The following is a 20,706-nucleotide window of genomic DNA, read 5'->3' as shown; positions in this document are numbered from 1 at the left end:
AATTTGAACTTTGCCTTAAAACAAACTCTTCCAAAATCCCGTTGAATGTAAATGAAAATTTTGAGCACAACTCAGTTAAAATTCATATTATTTGGAGGCCACTTGCATGTACTTATACTTTTCCGCATAAAACTCATTAGACTGAGAGTAGACAAAAGCTTTGTTTTATTTGGTATATAATACCCTATACAGTATACACTTATAGCAGATCATGGGATGCGATAAGCTTATACCCAACCAAGTTTGGTGGATTTAACGAGAAAAGAGGTGAACATGATAAATAGACAAAGTTGAAATGAATTCCGCATGAAGCTTATAGAGATCGTCAGTATACTTATACATACAGTTCAAGTTTGGGTACATTATAAAATCTTAATATTAACTAAAATCTGAGCATAAATAAAAAATATCATTATTTTGTTATCCTCCGCTTATATTCTGTTTTTACCAATTTTGCACGTATGTAAAATAGAATGTTTTACTAATCTTTTACTGTACGTAGTATATAAAATTGTGGGAAAATATGAACTACATTTTGCGTATTTAAAACATATGCGAGCCATTAGTATTAAATAATTCAGTACAAAAACTCAAAGAGTAAGCAATAAATCAATGGTTCCATCCAAACTAGGCCATCTCAAAACGACAACTTTTTAGGACAGGCATTTGAAATTGGCCGAAGAACTGAATATGTCGCCATTCAAACATAGGATTACCATATAATTTTCACATTATGTTGTAGAGCTTGACCGGCTTGACCCAACAACGAGCATATCTTTCGGTGCAAGATATAACTCTGAAATCGACTTGGAATAGTATAGAATAGGACCTTTGATATACAATCCAATGCTTTTTAACTTGTTACCAGGCTATAAGTCAAATGGTGAAAAATAACATTTTCAGATTTTTAGTGACTCTAATAAAAAAACTCCCTCCGTCCCGAAAAAAGTTGTACATTTGCTGGTACATTTTATGTGAAAGAATGCACGACTTTTTTTGAGACAGAGCACAGAGGGAGTAATTATTTAGAGATGGAGTTTCTCCTTTTTTTCTTCACTTTCTCCTGCCTCTCCAAAACCATGTGTTTTCATTCATATTTCAAAACCAACAACGCAAAAAACCAATTCGGTCAAATTTCTATTTTTTGTGTAAGGTTCTAAAATTTTTAATCCAACACAATCAATCTCAATCAAATAAATCTATAAATACTTGATATGCCTTTCTCGACTGTAGCTCTTTATTTCTCCGAAACTCGGCTAAAGATCAAACGGTAAGAGATAATCGACTTTCATACCCCTCTAAATCGTCTAAATTAATGTTTTAAAATTTCCTCTCATCCTCCTTCTTCTTTTTCAATTTTTTCTGTATATTGAAAACGTCTTCAACTATTTATTATCTATTTTTAGAACGTTGCAGCTCTTGAAGTAATCTTGAAGTAACTTTTTATTATTGTTTACTTTAATAATCATTCGAAAATTTAAAAAAATCTAAGAGCCGATTTTGAAATAAACCAAAATACATGATTTTAGATGGTAGGAGGGGGCGGGGGAAAAAAGACTGTCTTAGATAATCTTGACTTATGGGGAGAGGGGGGTATCGAAGACTGGAAATTGATATCGCTTACCATTTAGCCTCTAGCCGTGTCACAAGTTGAAAAACAAGTGGATTAACTAGGGGAGACTGGGGTAAAATTTGTCAAAACGAAAATTTCAATATTCACTATTTTCTAAAAAAAAAAATAAACTGAGGCTTCAAATTTTTATTATAGATAGCCTTCATAAACCTTCTTAAACTTACAAAGTTTCAAGGGGTTCGAGGAAGGATTATGTTAAATAAAAAATAATCAAATTTTGAGCCCTATTTTTGGAATATTTGGTTTACAGAAAATATTATTACTGATTAGCTCAATTTAAGCACATTTCTCGTTAAGATAGAGAAAAATTATCTTTGAGACAGTTGTAAAATGTAAACTTATGCGACTACTGATATACACTACATATAATTTGACATTCAAAAACTGTTACCCCTTACATTCAGAGGTTTTAGTCTCTCTACAGTCACGTTTTCAATTCAACCTACATAGCTTGACGTGTGTAAAAAACCCAGTGCAAATATTTTCCAATTGACAAGATATGTTATTTATCCTGAGGCAATGAAATATTCTTCGTGAATTTACCCATTTATCCTGAGTCACTATGTGGTGCTACTAGAATGTTTGTGTAGTGTATGTGTTATGCTTTGAATGCATATGACCCTGTATGTATATTGTAATTTCAATAAAAGTTCCGTACACGGATTTTAAACAAACAGTACTCTACTATTTATCATACAAATGAAATGATCTTTCACTAGACTAGACTAGAGGGTGTTTTTTTTTTGTTGAATGTGTGGTGCGAGCTTTTGTTCGTGATCATACTACCGATTTGTCAATATACCAGACTATGCCAATCCATGTCTACAAAACCACTCCGAAAATTCATGATATACATGCTCTGAACGTTTTTTTTTCTACGCCCTTCGATTCGAGGGTACTCCTTTTTTCAATGTGAGTGTGTGAAATAAATAATCTTGTGTAAAATTTAAAAGATAAATTTTTATGTCACATGATATAAATTTGAATTTGGTTATTGTGACACACAAAGCCCACACATGGCTGTTGAGGAAACGTGAAAGTTCGGTGATGTACAAATTGGATGGTATTTGGGGAATAATACGTGATGTTAGAGGTTGAAGGAAAAGTTTTCGGTCACATTTTCCACCAAAGATTGTTCAATAATAGTTCACATGGACATTTTATTTTGCATAGAGAATAAAAAGTTAGTTTTTAACACCCCACTAGTGGGGCTTTTATCATCGAAAACTGCTACCCCTTTTTTTCCAATGGGCACATTGAGATATTATAAAATTTATCACCCACTGATATATATATATATATATATTATTTCCTTTTACAGTCTTTGGTCTAAAACACGATAGTTCTGAAAGGGGATACATTTCGGATGGATCCTAACTGAAAATTGCTCCTGAAGTGTATGGAGAAATAGAGCTACAGGCATTTTGTGTGAATGATTTTGATTTGATTCAATTTATGGCCCAAGGGAATCTTCTCCACTGTTTGGTAAGAGCAAGTCTTAGAGTTGTTGGTCGTGTCTGTTCGCTCATCTCCTGCCCTTTGACACGGGATTACAGTGCCAAAGATAAACTGTCCAAGAGACAAAAGTATGGAATTCTCGTCGTTCTTCATTGGGGATTCAGGGAGTTGTTGATTTGATGTACATCCTTTGTTATACCAGATGATGCCATTTATTCACAACGGTCTCACAAGACAAGTAAAGAAGAATCTTCCCCAAGACATCATCGTTGTCATTTTCAATGTTGTCCTTCTGTCCTAGTCCAAAATGTGAGTTCATGGTGTATGTATATTCTGTTTATATGCATTGAGTATGGTCTGATGGTACCTCTGTGACAAGTATTAATGAAAACTTTTAGCCAAAAGATGAGCAAAGCTTTTAAACCACAATTCACTTGTAGCTTAAATTCTGTAATTTATGCAATTTAGTATAACATTTTCGAGTGATACTTTAAAAACATGTATATTAGGGCGTTTCAACTAGGAAAAAATTTTTTTGGCACTATTCTTACGGTGCTGTATTTGATGAGACAAGAAAGTTTTTCTTCTAAGACCATATGATCAGAAACTGTTTAGAGGTGGCTGAACGACCCTCTCTGTAGTGTAAAATCCGGTAAAATCAGAAATTTGTTCTATAGAGAGGGTCGTTCAGCCACCTCTAAACAGCGTCTGGTCATATGGTCGTAGAAGAAAAACTTTCTTGTCTCATCAAATACAGCACCGTGATAATAGTGCCAAAAATTTTTTTTCCTAGTTGAAACGCCCTAATGTATATATTCAAGAAAATAAAAGGTAAAACTTTAGAACAAATATTAGATATAGTTTTATCAACTTGACAAAAACCAGGTTGTCAAAGGTTGTCAAAACGTTCAAGGCGTCTAAGATTTGCAGATTACTCGTATTAGTAACATAGATGATATACCCGAATTAATAGTGTTAACAAAGTTAGAAGTTTGTAGAGCGAATGGCCCATTCGACAATTGTTAACCCAGTCGACGGCCAAACCCACTAATCCTAATCACTAATCCTAAACCTCACAATTCATAGCGGTAACATAATTCCTTTTCTTTTTATACGATCATAAAGTATGTAAACATTCAGGAAGAAGCACATTAATATGATTTTCATTCATACAGAATACGAATTTTATAAAATAACCCCACAATTGACTTTTTGAATCCAAACGTCAGTCGTTCGAATTTGAGAGATTCAGATTTGAGAGACTCTACGGTACTTGAATACTCTACCTGTGTTTGGGAAGCTTTCTAAGTAAGAGTTTTTTGATATAGGGGAAAGCAGGTATGTTTCAGACAGTTTTTTGTGTTATGATTTTAGGTATTATTTTCAAAATTTAAAAACAAAATTATCTAGAAATTTTGTATAGCGCTTATTATACTCACAAGTACAGTACAGACACAGACATTATTAAAGAACCTCAATTAGTGTTTTTATCCAGGGGGTGACATTAGCTCTGAAAAATGCGACCAGTTATAGTGTAAATTTTTCCTGTTTTTGTACACATTTCACGAGATATCTCCAAAACTACGTAGGTTGCCAATTTGGGGTTTTCGGTTGCTTATTCAATAGTAAGTTGGCTTTTATTTTGTATTAGTATTTTTTGCTAATACATTCTACAATGACAGAAAACTAATAATGAATTCAAACATTTTTTCGGCGCTCTAGAAACATATGGGAAACATAGAAAATGTCATGCCTCTGGTTTTTGTCACATTTATTTAAATATTCAAATAATAATCCATCGCGTCTCAAACATGTAGACTCTCCCCTAACGAAAGTATGCTATCGTTTATATCAAATATTACTTTCTTAGATATGCTACCGGAGAGGGAAACTCCATCCGGATGCGGTAACACTGTTTGTGAAGTTTTCAACCCAAGATCAAAAACTACCTTTTCTTCAGAGCTTTCGATACTTTTTTTTCAGAGCTTTTTTTTAGCGTCGAAAGCTCTTAAGAAGATGTAGTTTTTGATCTTGGGTTGAAAACTCCACAAACAGTGATGCCTCATCCGAACGGTGTTTCCCTCTCTGATAACACATCTATCATCTACACCGCAATTTTCTACAGTATTACTTACTTAATTGGGGCAATATTAAACACGGGGTAGTTGAAAACACTGAATTTTGTGTGTACAACTTGAACTTATGTCAACCTTTTCTTTAGTGAACAAGGATCCCTATAGTTGCATAGGCTTCATGAATTCATGTGTCTCGTCCTTTGAAGTCTAATATCTATTTGAAAAATTGCAGTGTTTACAATTACCCAATGTTTACTGTTGCCCAAGTTTCCCGACGAGCTGAATATTGATTTCTCTTACTATTAAAAGTTCATTATGATTTGAATTGGTTCAAAGTAAAGCTCATTGTAAAGCTATGGAATTTCATGGTGAAGAATCTTAGCTGGGATTTGCACTTTGGCAAAATTATTCTGTATACATATAGTACAGTGAGTTATATAATACCTTTGCCATCAAAGTACAGCATAAAAGAGACCTACTTTTCATCAAGTGTTAATAATGACTTATAGAGCTAATATTATACGGATTTAAACAGATTTAACTTAAATTCCCTCGTCTTGCATTTCTTTACGACGAAAAAACATAATCGCGTTGGGACGGGATGTAACAAATTTCCCTCTCTAGGAAAAATAAATAATGGAATAAATTTTCTCCATGAATTAAAATAATAAATTTTGTAACATGAAAAACTTGGAGCATCATCTTTAAATTTATGAGAATCAACCCGAGAATTAAAACTAAAATTCAGGCAACTTCTTTCATTACAGCAATAAATATTATATATTTATTAAATAATATCCTTAGTGTAGTAAATTATAACTTCCTGTTTATTTATTCTGCGACTCTGGTGTTTTATGTTTTTTTTTCTGTGCTTATTTTAGTTTCCTTTCTCTCGCTCTGTTCAGCTCATCCAGAGGAAACAAATTGAAATATTCGTATTCGCCCTATTATTCTATTTTTCACTTTATCTCTCAGTATGATGTATGGCGAAAAAATATTAAAGTTGAAACACGGAGGAAAAAATCATATTCGTGAATAAAACGAAATAACAGTCCACTGCTTAAGCCGATTTACGTATATATACGGGATACAATCCATCTCTTATGAAGTTTTTTATCATTTATTTTTTTTTCAGTTAAAAAAATGCTGAATTAGATATAAAGTATATTTTTTTTTACTTATTCAACTTAACTCGTGAAAACAATTAAGGAAAGGTTTTTCAATTGTTTGATTAATAATATTTTTCCCATATTCTATAAACAGTACTCAATTGAAAACTTCTGAGAAGTCAAAACTGTCACTAAATTAATAAAATTAATATTTAAAACTAGGTGAATTGGTATTTCCTAAAGTTGATTTAATATTGCAGGTTAAAGACTTCAAGTATTAAATAATAGCCTTAGAAAAGTCTTGGTACCTAAAATTTATGAAAATAATTTTCACTATCACTTTCATATCAGAGTTGAAAAACAATGCAATAAGAAATAGTATGTAAATGGACAAAATATAGCTAATAAAATTCTCTGTCTAACCAACATAACAGATTTTTAGACACAAGTTTTAATCCAAGATATCTTTGATTAAAATTGCTAAAAACGCTATTTTGTACATTTTCTGACGTATTTCATAATAATAATAATTTTAATCAACTTGGCATAATCCCCTATACCGTGCGTCCGCCGCCATGTTGGTGACCAGCCTCCAAAGCCAAACGGCGGAAATGCTTCTTCACTGGTTGTATAAGCATTTGTTGTATGCAATGTCGTTGAACACAAATTATAAATTTGCCTCACTTAATCTTACAAAACTTGTGGAACATAACGCAAAAGCACAGAGATGCGGAGTGAAATTTAGAGAGTAGTCGCATAGTCAATTGCTGTTTGGGTCCCTTAGAGAATGTGACACCCCTTAAAATATGAAAAAAGTAAAACTAGAAACTTAGTTCTCAAAAAGGAGAAAGAAACTTTTTTTCGAAAAAATAAGTCAGAATTAAAAAAAAATGTATTAGGGGAAAGGCTCATAATTTTGTCCAGTTTCTTATTTTGGACACTTTGAGGATAAAATTGGACACCAAAAATAAATTGATTAAAATGTTGGATTTTTATTCCAATATTTGATGAATAATGAATTCTATCTAAATATTTGTTCTTTTTGGAAGATTATAACACTAAATACATTAAATTTTGAATATGATTTGAGTTAAAATTGCTTTGTTGAAAATTCAGTGTGAGCAATTGCTTACGAGTAATATGACAGAACTTCGTGTTTACTTCAGTCTTATTTAGCTGTGGTCAAGTACTAACAATATTTCTTCGCTTTTTTTGAGTGATACTATTGAATATTGTGTTGATTCACGTTAGTGGTGATTTGTACATTTGACCTGAAGTGAGATTTGTCTTGTGAATTAGATTTTTCGTGTGAAAAATGGAAATTTTTTACACGCTTTTTACACGTTTTAGCTTTTGTGATGATAAGTTTATACAAATACCTGAAGAAACAAAGGAGCATGATCTCTAAGAAAGAGATGTAGCGAGAAAAGCCTTGAAAGGCTTCCGGAAAGGTCAGGGAATGAGCGAATCCGCACGTACTTGGAGTATCGAAGTTAACTCACTTAAATGAATGATATAGAAAGTTTCCGGGCTTCTTGTGACATTCTACGTTTCCCTTACATGAGCAGGAAGAGGACTTGGTAAGATTGGTTCATGAAATGAAGAACAATGGGCATCCTGTTGAGGCGGATTACCTGTCCAAATTTACAACCAAGTTGTCCAAATTAATAATCAAGTTGTCCAAAATAAGAGCTAAATTCACCTCTACATATCAATTCATTTTTAAACGTATTAAAACTAATATTAGTAAAAATAGGACGATAAATAGCTTGCCAAGTTTCTAAACAACCCTTTTGAAAAGAACGTAACAAATAAAGTAAATTGGCATTGAAAATATCCCATTTCAAACTTGGAAAATTGATGCATACAAGCAGACTGGTCAAAATTATGAGCCCTTACCCTAGCTGGATTGCAGACAGCAGCGCTTTTCGTGTCGGTTTAATGAATTTGAACGGTTATATACATAAAATCGATCAGTTAAAAAAAAGTCATCCAATTTACCTTTATGACTTATTAAATCGGAGCTATATTCGCTTAGGAGGAAGTGGGGCACCTTTGAATTGGGGTATCTTTAAAAATGAGCTTTTTCTCCTATTTTTGAATGGAAGTGGACCTCACTGTGTTAATTTAGCTCTACAAACCCATTGTGAAGTTAAATTTCATTATGATAAATCTTATTTTTTTTAAATATGAGAAAAAAACGCATTTTCAAAAGTACACCAATTCAAAAATGCCCCCTTCTCCCTAAGTACGAAATTTTCCCAAAACAATAGACCAAAGTAATAGAAAAAATAGAATAAGAACAGAAACACAAGTTATTATTGCATAGTGTTATTTATATAAAAAATGGCGTAAGTTAAAACAAAATTTTAATAAATTAAATACAAAAAAACAATTATGGTTATTGAATAAAAAAAACTTATGTGTTTTACAATCACTGAGTGGTTATGGATTTTCCAATTGTTATTTTATTTTAATAAAAATGAGATCGTATCAAATACATGTAAATCAATATCCAGGATAACCCAGTGACACAAAATAAATTATTTGCACCCACAGTAATTTTAGCAATTTTTTTCCAATCTGATAACTTCCATTTGTCATCATTCTGTGTTCAATGGTATTTGTTTCATTTCCTCCATTAATTGTTTAAAATAGGTACTCTATGAAATCCCAAAAATATCAATATAGTGGTCATTACGAAATTTTCTGTCTTTATATCAGGCTCAAATTTCGTCAATTTCGATACTTAGAGAAATGGAGAAAGGCTATGGAAAATTTCACTTATTATACTAATACTATGCATTTCTCATGCAGAAATCTTGTATTGGGCTGAAATAAGCATATTATTGACTGTAGATCTCATTTGTTGATTGATATTTAACAGCGTGTGACACTATACGTAGCTCTATTATGTTTCTAATCTATAAATAATATATATATGTATATATATACAAACTCGAGCCACTGCAGAATTTCCCAACTAAATTGTTATATTGTCGAATAAGGAGCCATGTATGAGATTGAAGTCTATTATGAGTGAGTTGTGTACTTGTAAATATTCAACAGAGATTAAGCAGTACTTCATCATAGAGTATTTCATCATAGGGTGTATGAATGAATACATAAAACAAATGACTTACTCTACTGCCTTGGTGAGTTTGAACCAAAAGTCATTTACACAAAGAAAATTTAATACCCGTGAAATATGAAATGTGAAATGTTTGAGCTTATTTCTGAAATATTAACCGTAGCATTATGACAACACCCTTTCTGGCCTTTTACAAACGAAATTAACCACCCAACAACACTCTCAGCAATACCATGCTAATACATGGGAGCTTTTAATTTTGCTCTAAATTTATTAAGTATCTACTATGAATAGTTTAATTATAGATGTAGAGTTAAACATGGGAAGCGTAATCATCTTACTCTACTCTAAATTGATTTAAAATTTATTTATCATCTATGAATAAATTAAAATAAAGTGACGAGCAATAAAGTGGTCCTCTTGTTTTCAGTCAAATCCTAATTTTATACAATTAACTAATTAAAAATAATTACATATGCGATATATAAAATTTGTATTCAAAATTTGATTATCATCGCAATTTTGGTTTTACATGAATTACATTTTATTATTTTCTATAATTTTGCACATTGTGGTCAAAATTAAAATATGCTCTAAAATGTTGAACATTACAAAGATTTATTATGCGTTTTTTTTTGTCAAAAAAAATTATTTTTGCATACATATTTTTGCCTGAAAACTGCTTTCCGGGAAATTGAAATAAAACCGCACAATTTTGAAATGCACAAATTTGACTTGATTTTTCAAGAACACAGTAAATTTTAGGAAAGTTTTGCACATAGCATAGCTTATGCTTTACTTTTGGGTATAACAAAACTCATTCGTAAAATAAAAGAACCATCAGAGATTATTTCATCACTTTCGATTTTTTTTGTAAAAAAAATCAAATAAATTTACACATTCTTTAAGAAAATTTTGAGAGGCACTGTTGAACTTTCATAAGTGTCAAAAGAGCTTTTTAAGATGATTAATCTTATTTCAATTACTCAAAAAATCACGAAAATATCAAAATGAACTTTTTTATTTGTATCAGTAATTGTGTCACCGCGCGTTTTTAGTCATTAAATATCTCGTAAAAATCTGCACACTTCCTGAGAGAGATCTATACACCCCTTTTCATACTTGAAAATCGTGTTGTGCATTTGTTTGTTAATGTTTATTTAAAAAATTTTTGTAAATGTTTATTAATTCCTACTAGAGATTTGCGAAAATCTCGTATAGCGTATAACACTGAGAAAAAAACGGGGGTGCGATTAACTTTTTTTCTCATAACTTTAACACTTTTTAAGTGTAAAAATATATCAACATTTTTTAATGTTAATTTTACACCTTTTTAAGGGTAAAAATAACATGAAAAAGGGTAACTTTAACTTCTAATACACCTAAAAAGCATAATATTTACACCGATTTCGGATCAATACGGCAGGGTAAAATTAACATTTGCGGAATGTTATTTTAACTTTTTCGGATTTCTCTCAGTGAACCGACTAAAGGGAGAAAGGAAGTAATCTCCACGCGAATTTGGGGCTTTCATCGGAACAAAATCGGGGCTCCTGTACAGTCCTCGGAGACTGACTGATCCTTTTCACCACGAGGCTTAATTGAGTGTCGAAAGAACACGCAAATGCCTTGCCTTAACCAAAAAGGAAGTGAAAACTATGGGGTGATCCAACCACCCCACCCCCACTTGTGTGTTTGCCCGTTGTCCCCTGCCTCATGCGGAACAGTGGATTTGACGCTGCCAAGTCCGCTTGCCATTGCCGTAGTCCGTTTTTGGGCAACACAAATTAAATTTAAGCCTCGACACGATTAATAATAATAACTAACTAAAAAATTCCTAAAATTTTGTACCTTTTCACAAATTTTGTTTGTAACATGAACACTTAGCGAGCATTTTTGTTCATTTACAAATATTTTTTTTGAACATTTTTGTTTGTCTCGCAAAAAAATAGGAACAAATGACAAAATTTTAGAATTTTTTTTGAGTGTTTACGAACATTTACGTACAAATGTTTGTAAAAATTCCCGTCGAGTTATCGTGTTACGAACAATGTTCTGTGAAAATTACAAAACCTTACGAACTTGTTTCTGGGTTATAGGCTTTACGAACATTTCGTAAGTCCACCGTAGGAATTCGCAAATATTTACGAACAATTTTACTAAATATTTTTTTCTGTGATGATGATAACTAATGGGTGTGTGTTTCTCAGTAAAAAAAAACTATTGCAATATTATGCAATACACAGAGAGAGAGCAGTATTATAGTCCTCGATACTTTCAAAAAACAAAAAATGAAAAAAATAATCATTGTGTTTGAATATAACTGTGTGTGACATTACCCCATTTTCCCCTACGCTAGAGATGGTATAACAACAGAAATCACACTTGAGCCATAGCTTTAGAAGCTTATCACTGGATTTTTTTAGTTTTCCCATTCTCTGGTCAGCTTAATGGCAGTATGTGACATCATTTTCAGATCATTTGGAATTTATCGGGTGTTGCGTTCCTCTTCACAATGATCTCAAAGTGTCAATATAGAAGTGCGTTGTGGTGAAAAGGTGTCAGGTCAATCAATGTTATTTGAGAAGCTATCCCAATAATTCTTCAGAGTTAGTATACTATCGTGGTTAAGTCTAATAAATTTTAGTATTCTGTATTTTATTCAAATATCAAGTTGAAAGAGATTTCAATTTGGTAAACACAAAAAATGTCAGGGTTACATTTTGTACGAAAGGAAAGAAAATGTGGTCAACAAAAGATCACGAGTTTGTAGCATTCGTAGAGATTTTCCTCACGTTCTACCCATTTATTCACCTTCTTTTTTTTCTCTATAACCAAACCACCCTTAGTGTCCTCGTTCTCATCTCTGCTCAACGTATTTTTTTTCTCGATATATGAAAGAAAGTAAATAAATAAACAATATTGTTGAGAAGAAGCTGAAAAGTTCCCATCTTCTCACTATAAGTACAATATTTTTATACATCACCATCTGATCCACATCACAACTTTCCTCTAATATAAACATTCTGGAGGGATAAGAAAATACAAAAAAGAATCTAGTATAGTGTACCAATCTCTTGATTTTTGTCGTACATAGTTTTCTCCCAACTGCCACCTCAAAAGGGTGGATAAGGGAAAAAAGTTGGAGGTTTAATTGTTAAACTTTTGCCTTATACTTTATTGTTACAGATAAAGGGAAAATGAATAATAGACCACCTCCAGCGTTCGTTGGCTCACCACCAAGTCCACGGAGTCCATCGCTGTGTTTTCCATCACCAAAGCAGCAGAAGTCAAACGAAAAGTCAGGCCTCTGCGGCAGATCCTCCAAGAGACGATCGCCAATGTTGGCGGCTATCGGTGAGTTAAGAGACAATACCACAATTAATTTAAACTTGCAGACCATCCTTTTCAATGCTCCATTACATTTTCCACAGTATAGACACATACGAGCAAAATTTAATTAGTTTTAAATTTCCTGGCATTGATGGAAATTTTGTTGTAATTGTTATTCATCAATTAATACACTCTCTCTCTTGCATTCGTTTTTTCGATATAATTGCTTGATATTTAACCACAATATAATTAAATTTTGACATAATAACGCTAAATAATAACATGAATTTACCGAGAACGTTGCATTAGTGATAAAAATGTTTTAGTATATTTTATTAGTAGGGAAAAGTACTCTCCCTTCGAACGTTCATGCCTTCGAATAATATGAATTTTCTTTAGGTTTTCCTAAGAGACTTACACATTTCTATTAAATATTAGTTGGCTTATCATCAATTGTTGATAATTCCGTAATAGTTTAGTGTAAATTTCTTACGAAAAACAAAAGAAATTCACATTATTCGAAGGCATGAACGTTCGAAGGGAGAGTACTTTCCCCTATATGGAATACTTGACACTTTTTTTAATCATTTAACTTTAATACATTACTCCAAATATCCAACAAACTATGGGGCAAAATGGGGATATTTTGAGATATATATTTTACAGCCTTAAATTTTTATCTGAATGTTTAAATTATTTTAATTAGATGATTAGAAAACTAATATAATTTGAAAGCTAAGAAAACATAAAGTGAGTGTGTGTAAATGTTAACATTGTCTTCAATATCCTGAATCCTTTTATGTTATTGATGGTATTACAGAGAATAAGAATGAACTGAATATTATAACGCTTTAGAAAAAATCTGGATTATTACCGTACTTAAATTATTCACGAACTGCCCTCAAGCAAATTTTTCGAATTTAATAACATTTTTAAAATTTATTGCTCTGCTAGCTCTGCTGTAGAAGCATGTAATTGTTATTCTGAATTAAAAAGAATTGGGACAGTGTAATATCTATTATTTATAAAAAGAAATGTTCAATAGAAGATGGGAAATAAAACGTTTAAATTCTACTTAGCTATAGGTTTTGATAAAATTTTTATTTATGTTAACAAAAGCCTCAGTGTCATAAATAATATTTACACAGAAATGAAATTAATTTCAAACAATATTACATAATGATACGGTATGACTTGGTTAGATAACCGAAGAAAAAATAGATGTAATTCGAACAGTTCACTCAAACTTATTATTCAAGTTTTCCCCCTCTGCCTTTCAACTGATTTTTTATAACTCTGCAATTCGAAAATAAACAACAAATATTCCAAAATAATGTTCTTTGTTTGTTTGAACAAAAATTAATTGACGAATTTATCTTTCAGGTGCTTTAATTCTCGTCTTGGCGTATACAACATTTGGTTCAGTTTTATTTGTAACATTGGAAACATATGATTCTGGAAATTCAGAAGAAACAGCTGTTGCAGCATCGAAACCATATCCTAGAACTGATTTAGTGAATTCAGAAATTCGCTCCAGGTTAGTTTCTTTGTCATGCTCTAATTCCCATGCAATTCCACAGAATATTCATACAAAGTTTAGATAATATGATATTTGAGCATGTTAGAAACTTTCTCAAATATAACTTGGAATTCAAGACAATCTTGGGACACAAATTGAAACAGTCCTGAAGAAATAATGTTATCAGAAATTTCTCTTTTAACTCTGTTGCGAATAAATTGAGTAAAAGGGGCTAAGATTAAAGATGTGTGTGGACAATTGAAACTTTCAACAGTTATACGAGTGATGTTTGAAGGTATATTAGAAATTAGAAATAAGGTCATAATATTTTTAAAAATCTTGCTGGATTTTACAGCTTTAACCTATATTAGCATGCGTGTTTTCTAAATTACTTAAAATTTAATAAACATTGAGCCTATTTGAGCTTTGGCTATCATTTTCATACTTGTCTATACTGGACAGTGGTTACGTATTTCAATTTCAATAAAATAAAAAAATAAAAATATAGAAAATGAATATAACTACAGAAACATTTGAAATATTTTTTTTTTTTTTTTGGACCAACCGTTTATTGCAATCTGTCTTAATATTAACATTCAGCAATTTTTTTTTAACAGGTTTTTAATTAAAATTGGTTGCTTTGGCTTTAAAAGTAAGAATCAAGTCCACTGACAAGTTCTTCTAAAATACGCCTATTTGGCATGGAATCACAGTCTGAGAGCGACATTTAAACTAAATTAAATAAGGACTTTACAGACAAACAATACAAAAGTTAAAGTAATGGCGCACGCATGCGCTTAAGTCTGGAAGAGCCGAAACCCTTCAAAAGGTCTCTAGCCAACTTGTTTGGATGGTTAATTAACCTAACTGCATATTTGCGCCTATGATTATATATTACGTCTTTAATAGTGGGAAAACCTAAGTCATTTCTGATAATATCATTTGGTATGTACCATGGTGCATTAATAATCTGTCTTAATACTTTGTTCTCAAATCTTTCGATAATTTTTATGTTCGACATTGACGCGGTTCCCCAAAGCTCTATACCGTAAGTCCAGATTGGCCTAATCATACACTTATATAACAGTAGTTTGTTTTCCACAGATAAAATGGATTTGCGACCTAGCAACCAATACATTTTTCGTAATTTTAAGCTTAACTGACAGCGTTTGGTCCATAAATGTTTCCTCCAAGTAAGGCGCTTGTCCAAATGGAGCCCAAGGTATTTCACATCATCTTTCACGGGAATCTCTTGGTTGTTGATTGTGACTGGAGGACAAATATCTCGTTTCAAAGTGAAGGTAACCTGGACTGATTTTGTCTCGTTCACGCTGATTCTCCACTTCTTCAACCAGTGTTCCAGAGCAGACAACGAATTCTGAAGTTTCTTCGACGCATTTGAGGGGTTGACGTCAGAGGCTAGGATAACCGTGTCGTCCGCGTAAGTGGCAACGTGTACTCCATTGGTCACCGGCATGTCTGCTGTATAAATGGCAAAAAGCAATGGAGCCAGCACACTGCCCTGAGGCACTCCTGCAGCTACTGGATGAAGGCCCGTTACTGCATCACGATGCGATACGTAGAATGATCTCTCCGACAAATAAGATTGGAGAAGATTGGCTATTTGCTTTGGAAATGTGGACTGTATTTTGTAAATAAGTCCTTTGTGCCATACCTTGTCAAAGGCTTGCCTGACATCAAGGAACGCCGACGTGCAGAACCTCTGTGATTCCAGATCATCACTGATCCGCTTAACGACCCTGTGTACTTGCTCTATTGTCGCGTGTCCACTACGAAATCCAAATTGAAAGTTAGGTATGAGATTCTGTTCTTCCACGAAGGGTTTGATCCTGGTTAACAAGAGTTTTTCGAAAATTCTTGCTAGAATGGGTAATAGGCAGATAGGTCTGTAGGAGGCTACTTCTTCAGGTTTTTTCCCTGGTTTGGGGAACATAATAATTTTCCCTATTTTAAAGTGTAAGGGAATATATTCCAGCCTTAAGAAGGCATTGAAAATATCTCTAATCAGCTTAATAGCATTAGATGGTAACTCTCGCAAGACTTTTGCATTGATCAAGTCAAACCCTGGTGCCTTTTTTGGATGCATTTTAAGGATTGTGTCCTTGATTTCCCTTACAGTGAAATTTTCTATATGTTTATTTTCGAAAGACTCATCTCGATGACCAGGTGTGTCATTCAGTACATCCGTAAATTCTGGAGATGTCCATGGTTGAAAAGTCTTCACCAAGTGATCTGCAAATAGGTTGGCCTTGTCTTCATCACTCCTACTCCAAGATCCATCCTCTCTCTGTATAGGAGGATTTTGAGTGGTTGGTCTTTTTAAAGATTTTGTAGCTTTCCACAAACTATAGTCGGAAGCGCGATTTGGTGATAATTGCTTAATGTAATCCTCGAAGTTGGAATTATTTACTTGTTTCAAGAGGTCCTTTAATTCCTTCGTCGCTTTATTAAGCTTTTTCTTGTCTTCAGGGGATTTAGTTATTTGGAATCTCTTCCTAAGGCGTCTTTTTTCAGTGATCTTGGTTTTAATATTTTTGGGGATAAATTCTTTGCTATCAGGCGTTTCCTTAGGTTTGGGGGTAGATTTCCAAGCTGCATTTTGAATTTTTTGAATCAGATTTTTCGTTGCCTCTTCTACTTCCATTTCTGTTTTCAGTGATACTCCAGCCGATAAACTCTCTTCTAGCTCTTCTCTAAATTGCATCCAATTTGTTCTTCCATTACATAGGGTAACTGGCTTATTAGTTTTAACTATCCTTGAATGGACAGAGAGTAATACTGGCGAGTGGTCCGAGGACAGATCGCACATCGCCTCAACTTGACATCTTCTACTGTCAAAACCTCTGACTACGAAAAAGTCGATAAGATCTGGCGTCTTACAGTGATCAGTCGGCCAATATGTCGGTTGTCCTGAGGAAATATGCTTCAGATTTAAACTCTCCAAGGCTCGGTGCAACTCTCGCCCTTTTGGTGTAATAAGTCTGGATGCCCATGCGGTATGTTTGGCATTGAAATCTCCTCCAGCTATAAAGCGGTCACCCAAAGACAGAAAAAAGTGTTGGAACATTTTTTGTGAAATATTATGTCTAGGTGGACAGTATAAAGCGGTGATACATATTGGAGCAATCATGTCGTCGACCTGGATGCTGGTTGCTTGAATGTAATCTGTAGCAAACGCCTGCAATTCATGGTGCTTAATATTTTCTTTTATAAGTACTGCAGAACCTCCGTGTGCTTTTCCACTGGGATGTTTAGTATGGTAAACTTTATAGTTTGGGATTCTAAAAAAGGATCTATCAGTGAAATGTGTCTCTGAGACGAGGAGTATATCGACATTTTGGAGTTGTAGGAAGGTTTTTAATTCCTGTGCATGTTGGCACAGGCCGTTGGCGTTCCATGTGATGATTCTTAAAATCTCAGACATCATTATTTCATTTTGGCGACGAGGGCTGTCACAATGGAAATTATGTTGGTCATTTGTGCCATGAGATCCTTCATCATAGCTTTCAGCTCCACAATATCGTCTGATTTTTGCAGCTGATGTTGCTGGGATTGAGATCCCTGTCGTATAGCTTGAGCATAGGTTAAACCATTATTTCCAGGTTGTGATTGCCCTTGAAATGACTCGCTTTGAGGAGTGATATCCCTGGGACTAAAATTTTCAGCTCTAGTTGTTATTCGGTTTCTTAGCGCCGGGTACATTTTCTTTTGAAGCTCTTTGTGTACAACACAACCTCTATAACTAGCTGGATGATCGCCATTGCAGTTGGAACACTTTGCGGCACCATCGTTTCTCACTTTAAGACAGGCTTCTGTGAGATGGTTACCAGCGCATTTCACGCATTTGGGTTTCCGGTTGCAGTAAGATTTCGTGTGACCAAAATATTGGCAATTTTTGCACTGAACGATTTCTTTTTTAACATGAGGTGCCTCAAATTGAACGAGACAATGTAATAGGCTTCTGATATAATAAATGTCTTTGTTATTTTCTTTCGGCGCTAGGTCTACATAGAACATTGACGTGGGTCGTTTTGTTGACCGGTGTTTGATATTCCAAATGTTGATCACTTCATGACCCTTTGAAGCAAGCTCCTCCTTTACATCTTTGAGATCAGCACTATAATGAAGGTTTTTGAGAACAACTCTAAAAGATTTGGCAGCCTTATATTGGTAGGAGTGAAGTTCGAAATTTTTTTCTCTTAGTATTTTTAGGATATTTCTATAGCCTTCTACAGTTGTAGGTTTTATTCTAATTTGGTTGTCTCGCAATATTTTTAATTGGTACCCGTCAGTGGTAGCAGAGTCAAGCATCCTTGTCAGCTGGGTAATTTGTTCCACACCATATACCACAATGGGTGGCGGGGCAGGTTCATGTCTCGGCTGTGGAACAGCCGATGTGTCATTTTCCCCATTGTTTACTTCTGGGGGCTCTTCAACATTTAACACTGAAAACATATTATGTGTGCTTACTCCAGTGGTGAAGTAATTGTCCAATTTCGTCTGCTTCGTAGGTTGGTTTTCCTTTCTAGTGGGGCTCCCTCTGGGGCGCTTTGTCAATTGTTCATTAGACGTCATAGACTCTCCTTGTTCCCTGGGCAAGTTGCTCGGTCCGGAGAGATTGATTTCGCCTGTCATCATGGCTGTCAGCAAGTCCGCGTCCGCCAAAAGACTGTGATCGTGAATTCAGGCCAAGGAAACCCACGCAAAAGGCGCCTTTCAATTGAAAGTAGGTGCTGTGGGTCCCTTAAACCTAAAAATTTTGCCAAAAGTTGGCTCACACAAAAAATTATGTGAGTAAAATCCAATTTTCTTGGGAGTACAAAAGGCTTTGTCAGATTGTACTCACCACCCGGCTGGCCATATTTGAAATATAAAAATAGTAGTTTTCGTAGTTTTTCATTGTAATGGCTTTAATTTTGTCTAGGGGAATGTAGGCATGGTTCGCACAGAGTGAACCTTCAAACGATGTGAATTTTCTCTTTGTTTGCAAAGGGCTGACCTACCATTTATCATCTCGTTTAATGAGCTTAATAATTATCTATCTTATGGCTAAGAAATGACGAACTAGCTCTTTACAAACAAAGAGAAAATTTGCGTTTGAAGGTTCACTCTGTTCGAACCATGCCAACATTCCCCTACATATTATCTGTACTCCTCATTTTATGAAATATGGTTTAGCTGAGATTCTTTACAATTTCAGTTTTTGTGGTCCGAGGTGAAATACGATCTCGTCAAATCGAGCTTAAGTTTTGGATTTAGACATTTTAACTCTAATAGATCACAAAAATATCATATGTGCTAAATATCGATTTTCGTGGATGGCCATCCCGTTATGTCTTGTACATCTGTCGTATAACAATTTCTGGAAAGAGAACGGAGATATCGACCACCGGTTTTCGGTGAAGGTTAAATTCACACCCAACTCCTCCCCTTCCACCATTTTAAAATACCCCCAAATTTTGTATTCTCAGTAATTTAACCCTATGATATTGATCGATATCAAATTTTGGTTTTGAGACAGGTGTTACAATTAGAATTAGAATTATAAGATTTAAGAAAAATGTCGTACGGATATTTCTACATTTCAATACTACTGTGCTAAGGCTTGCAACCAAATGGTAAAAGTTATCGATTATTAGACTTCGCGGACTAATTTCTAATATAATATATATTCTTCGGGAACTTTTTATCTAATATAAGAAGTTACTGGGAATTGAGCGTCCTAGCCAAAATCGTATGAATTTATAATGTGTAGAATAGTTGTAACATTTCACGAGAAATTTCATATGATTTTTTAAAATAGTGGTATTTAAATTTAAATTTTATTTTTGTAAGCTCTGTACCTTGCGTCAAGGGGTGAGAAAGGTTCAAGTTTTTTAAAGGAAGCTCTAGATTAAGTTGATTTTAAAATAATGTTGCAGAAAATTCCTTAAAAGTCTTCCGTGCTTGCGCAAATAATAATAATTTAATAATGTCAATCACGATAGTAAAACCAAAAATCAACTAAGATGTTAAATCCGTGATAGCCCTACTTTGTTTTCCGAATGATAATGAATTTCAATTATAACAAAATGTTTATGATACCCTCACTGAATTTTAGACATTTAGAAATTCGAAGCTTAAAATTTGTAAAATTTCTGTTGATGAGAATGTGTGAATTTAACTTAAAATATGATATGAATAGGCTTGAAATAATATGATTGGTAAAAAACAAGCATGTAAAATTAATTTTATTGTAGGGTTCTGTGTGGATATCCTCTATATAGGAGTCTACAGTGCAAATGGCGAGAACTTGAAGCATCATTTAAAGTTATGATGGGGAAAATGTGTTGTTCCTCTATATAAGTATATAAGAACTATTGTGACTAAAGTGAGAAGAGTATAGAAATTTCAATGGCCGGATGAGACAGAGTGTAAATATTTAGTGAGTGTATAAGCGTAGAAATGTTGATGATGGTGCCTTGCTT

At 33.6% G+C, this 20,706-nt stretch overlaps 1 protein-coding gene across 1 annotated transcript in view; it reads left to right on the top strand.

Moving 5' to 3' along the window:
• LOC129799963 (TWiK family of potassium channels protein 18) overlaps positions 1 to 20,706 on the top strand; it is a 191,991-nt gene that overhangs the window by 106,225 nt on the left and 65,060 nt on the right. The window contains 2 exon segments of the mRNA XM_055844285.1: positions 12,556 to 12,723; positions 14,083 to 14,236. Of these exon segments, the coding sequence (XP_055700260.1) occupies positions 12,567 to 12,723; positions 14,083 to 14,236 (311 nt within the window). The 5' untranslated portion in view covers positions 12,556 to 12,566.

Source organism: Phlebotomus papatasi, chromosome 1, assembly GCF_024763615.1.
Source record: "Phlebotomus papatasi isolate M1 chromosome 1, Ppap_2.1, whole genome shotgun sequence".
In the NCBI taxonomy this organism is placed as follows: Eukaryota; Metazoa; Arthropoda; class Insecta; order Diptera; family Psychodidae; genus Phlebotomus; species Phlebotomus papatasi.
The sequence above is the reverse complement of the archived record's forward strand: the minus strand, read 5'-3'. Positions and strand labels throughout refer to the sequence as shown.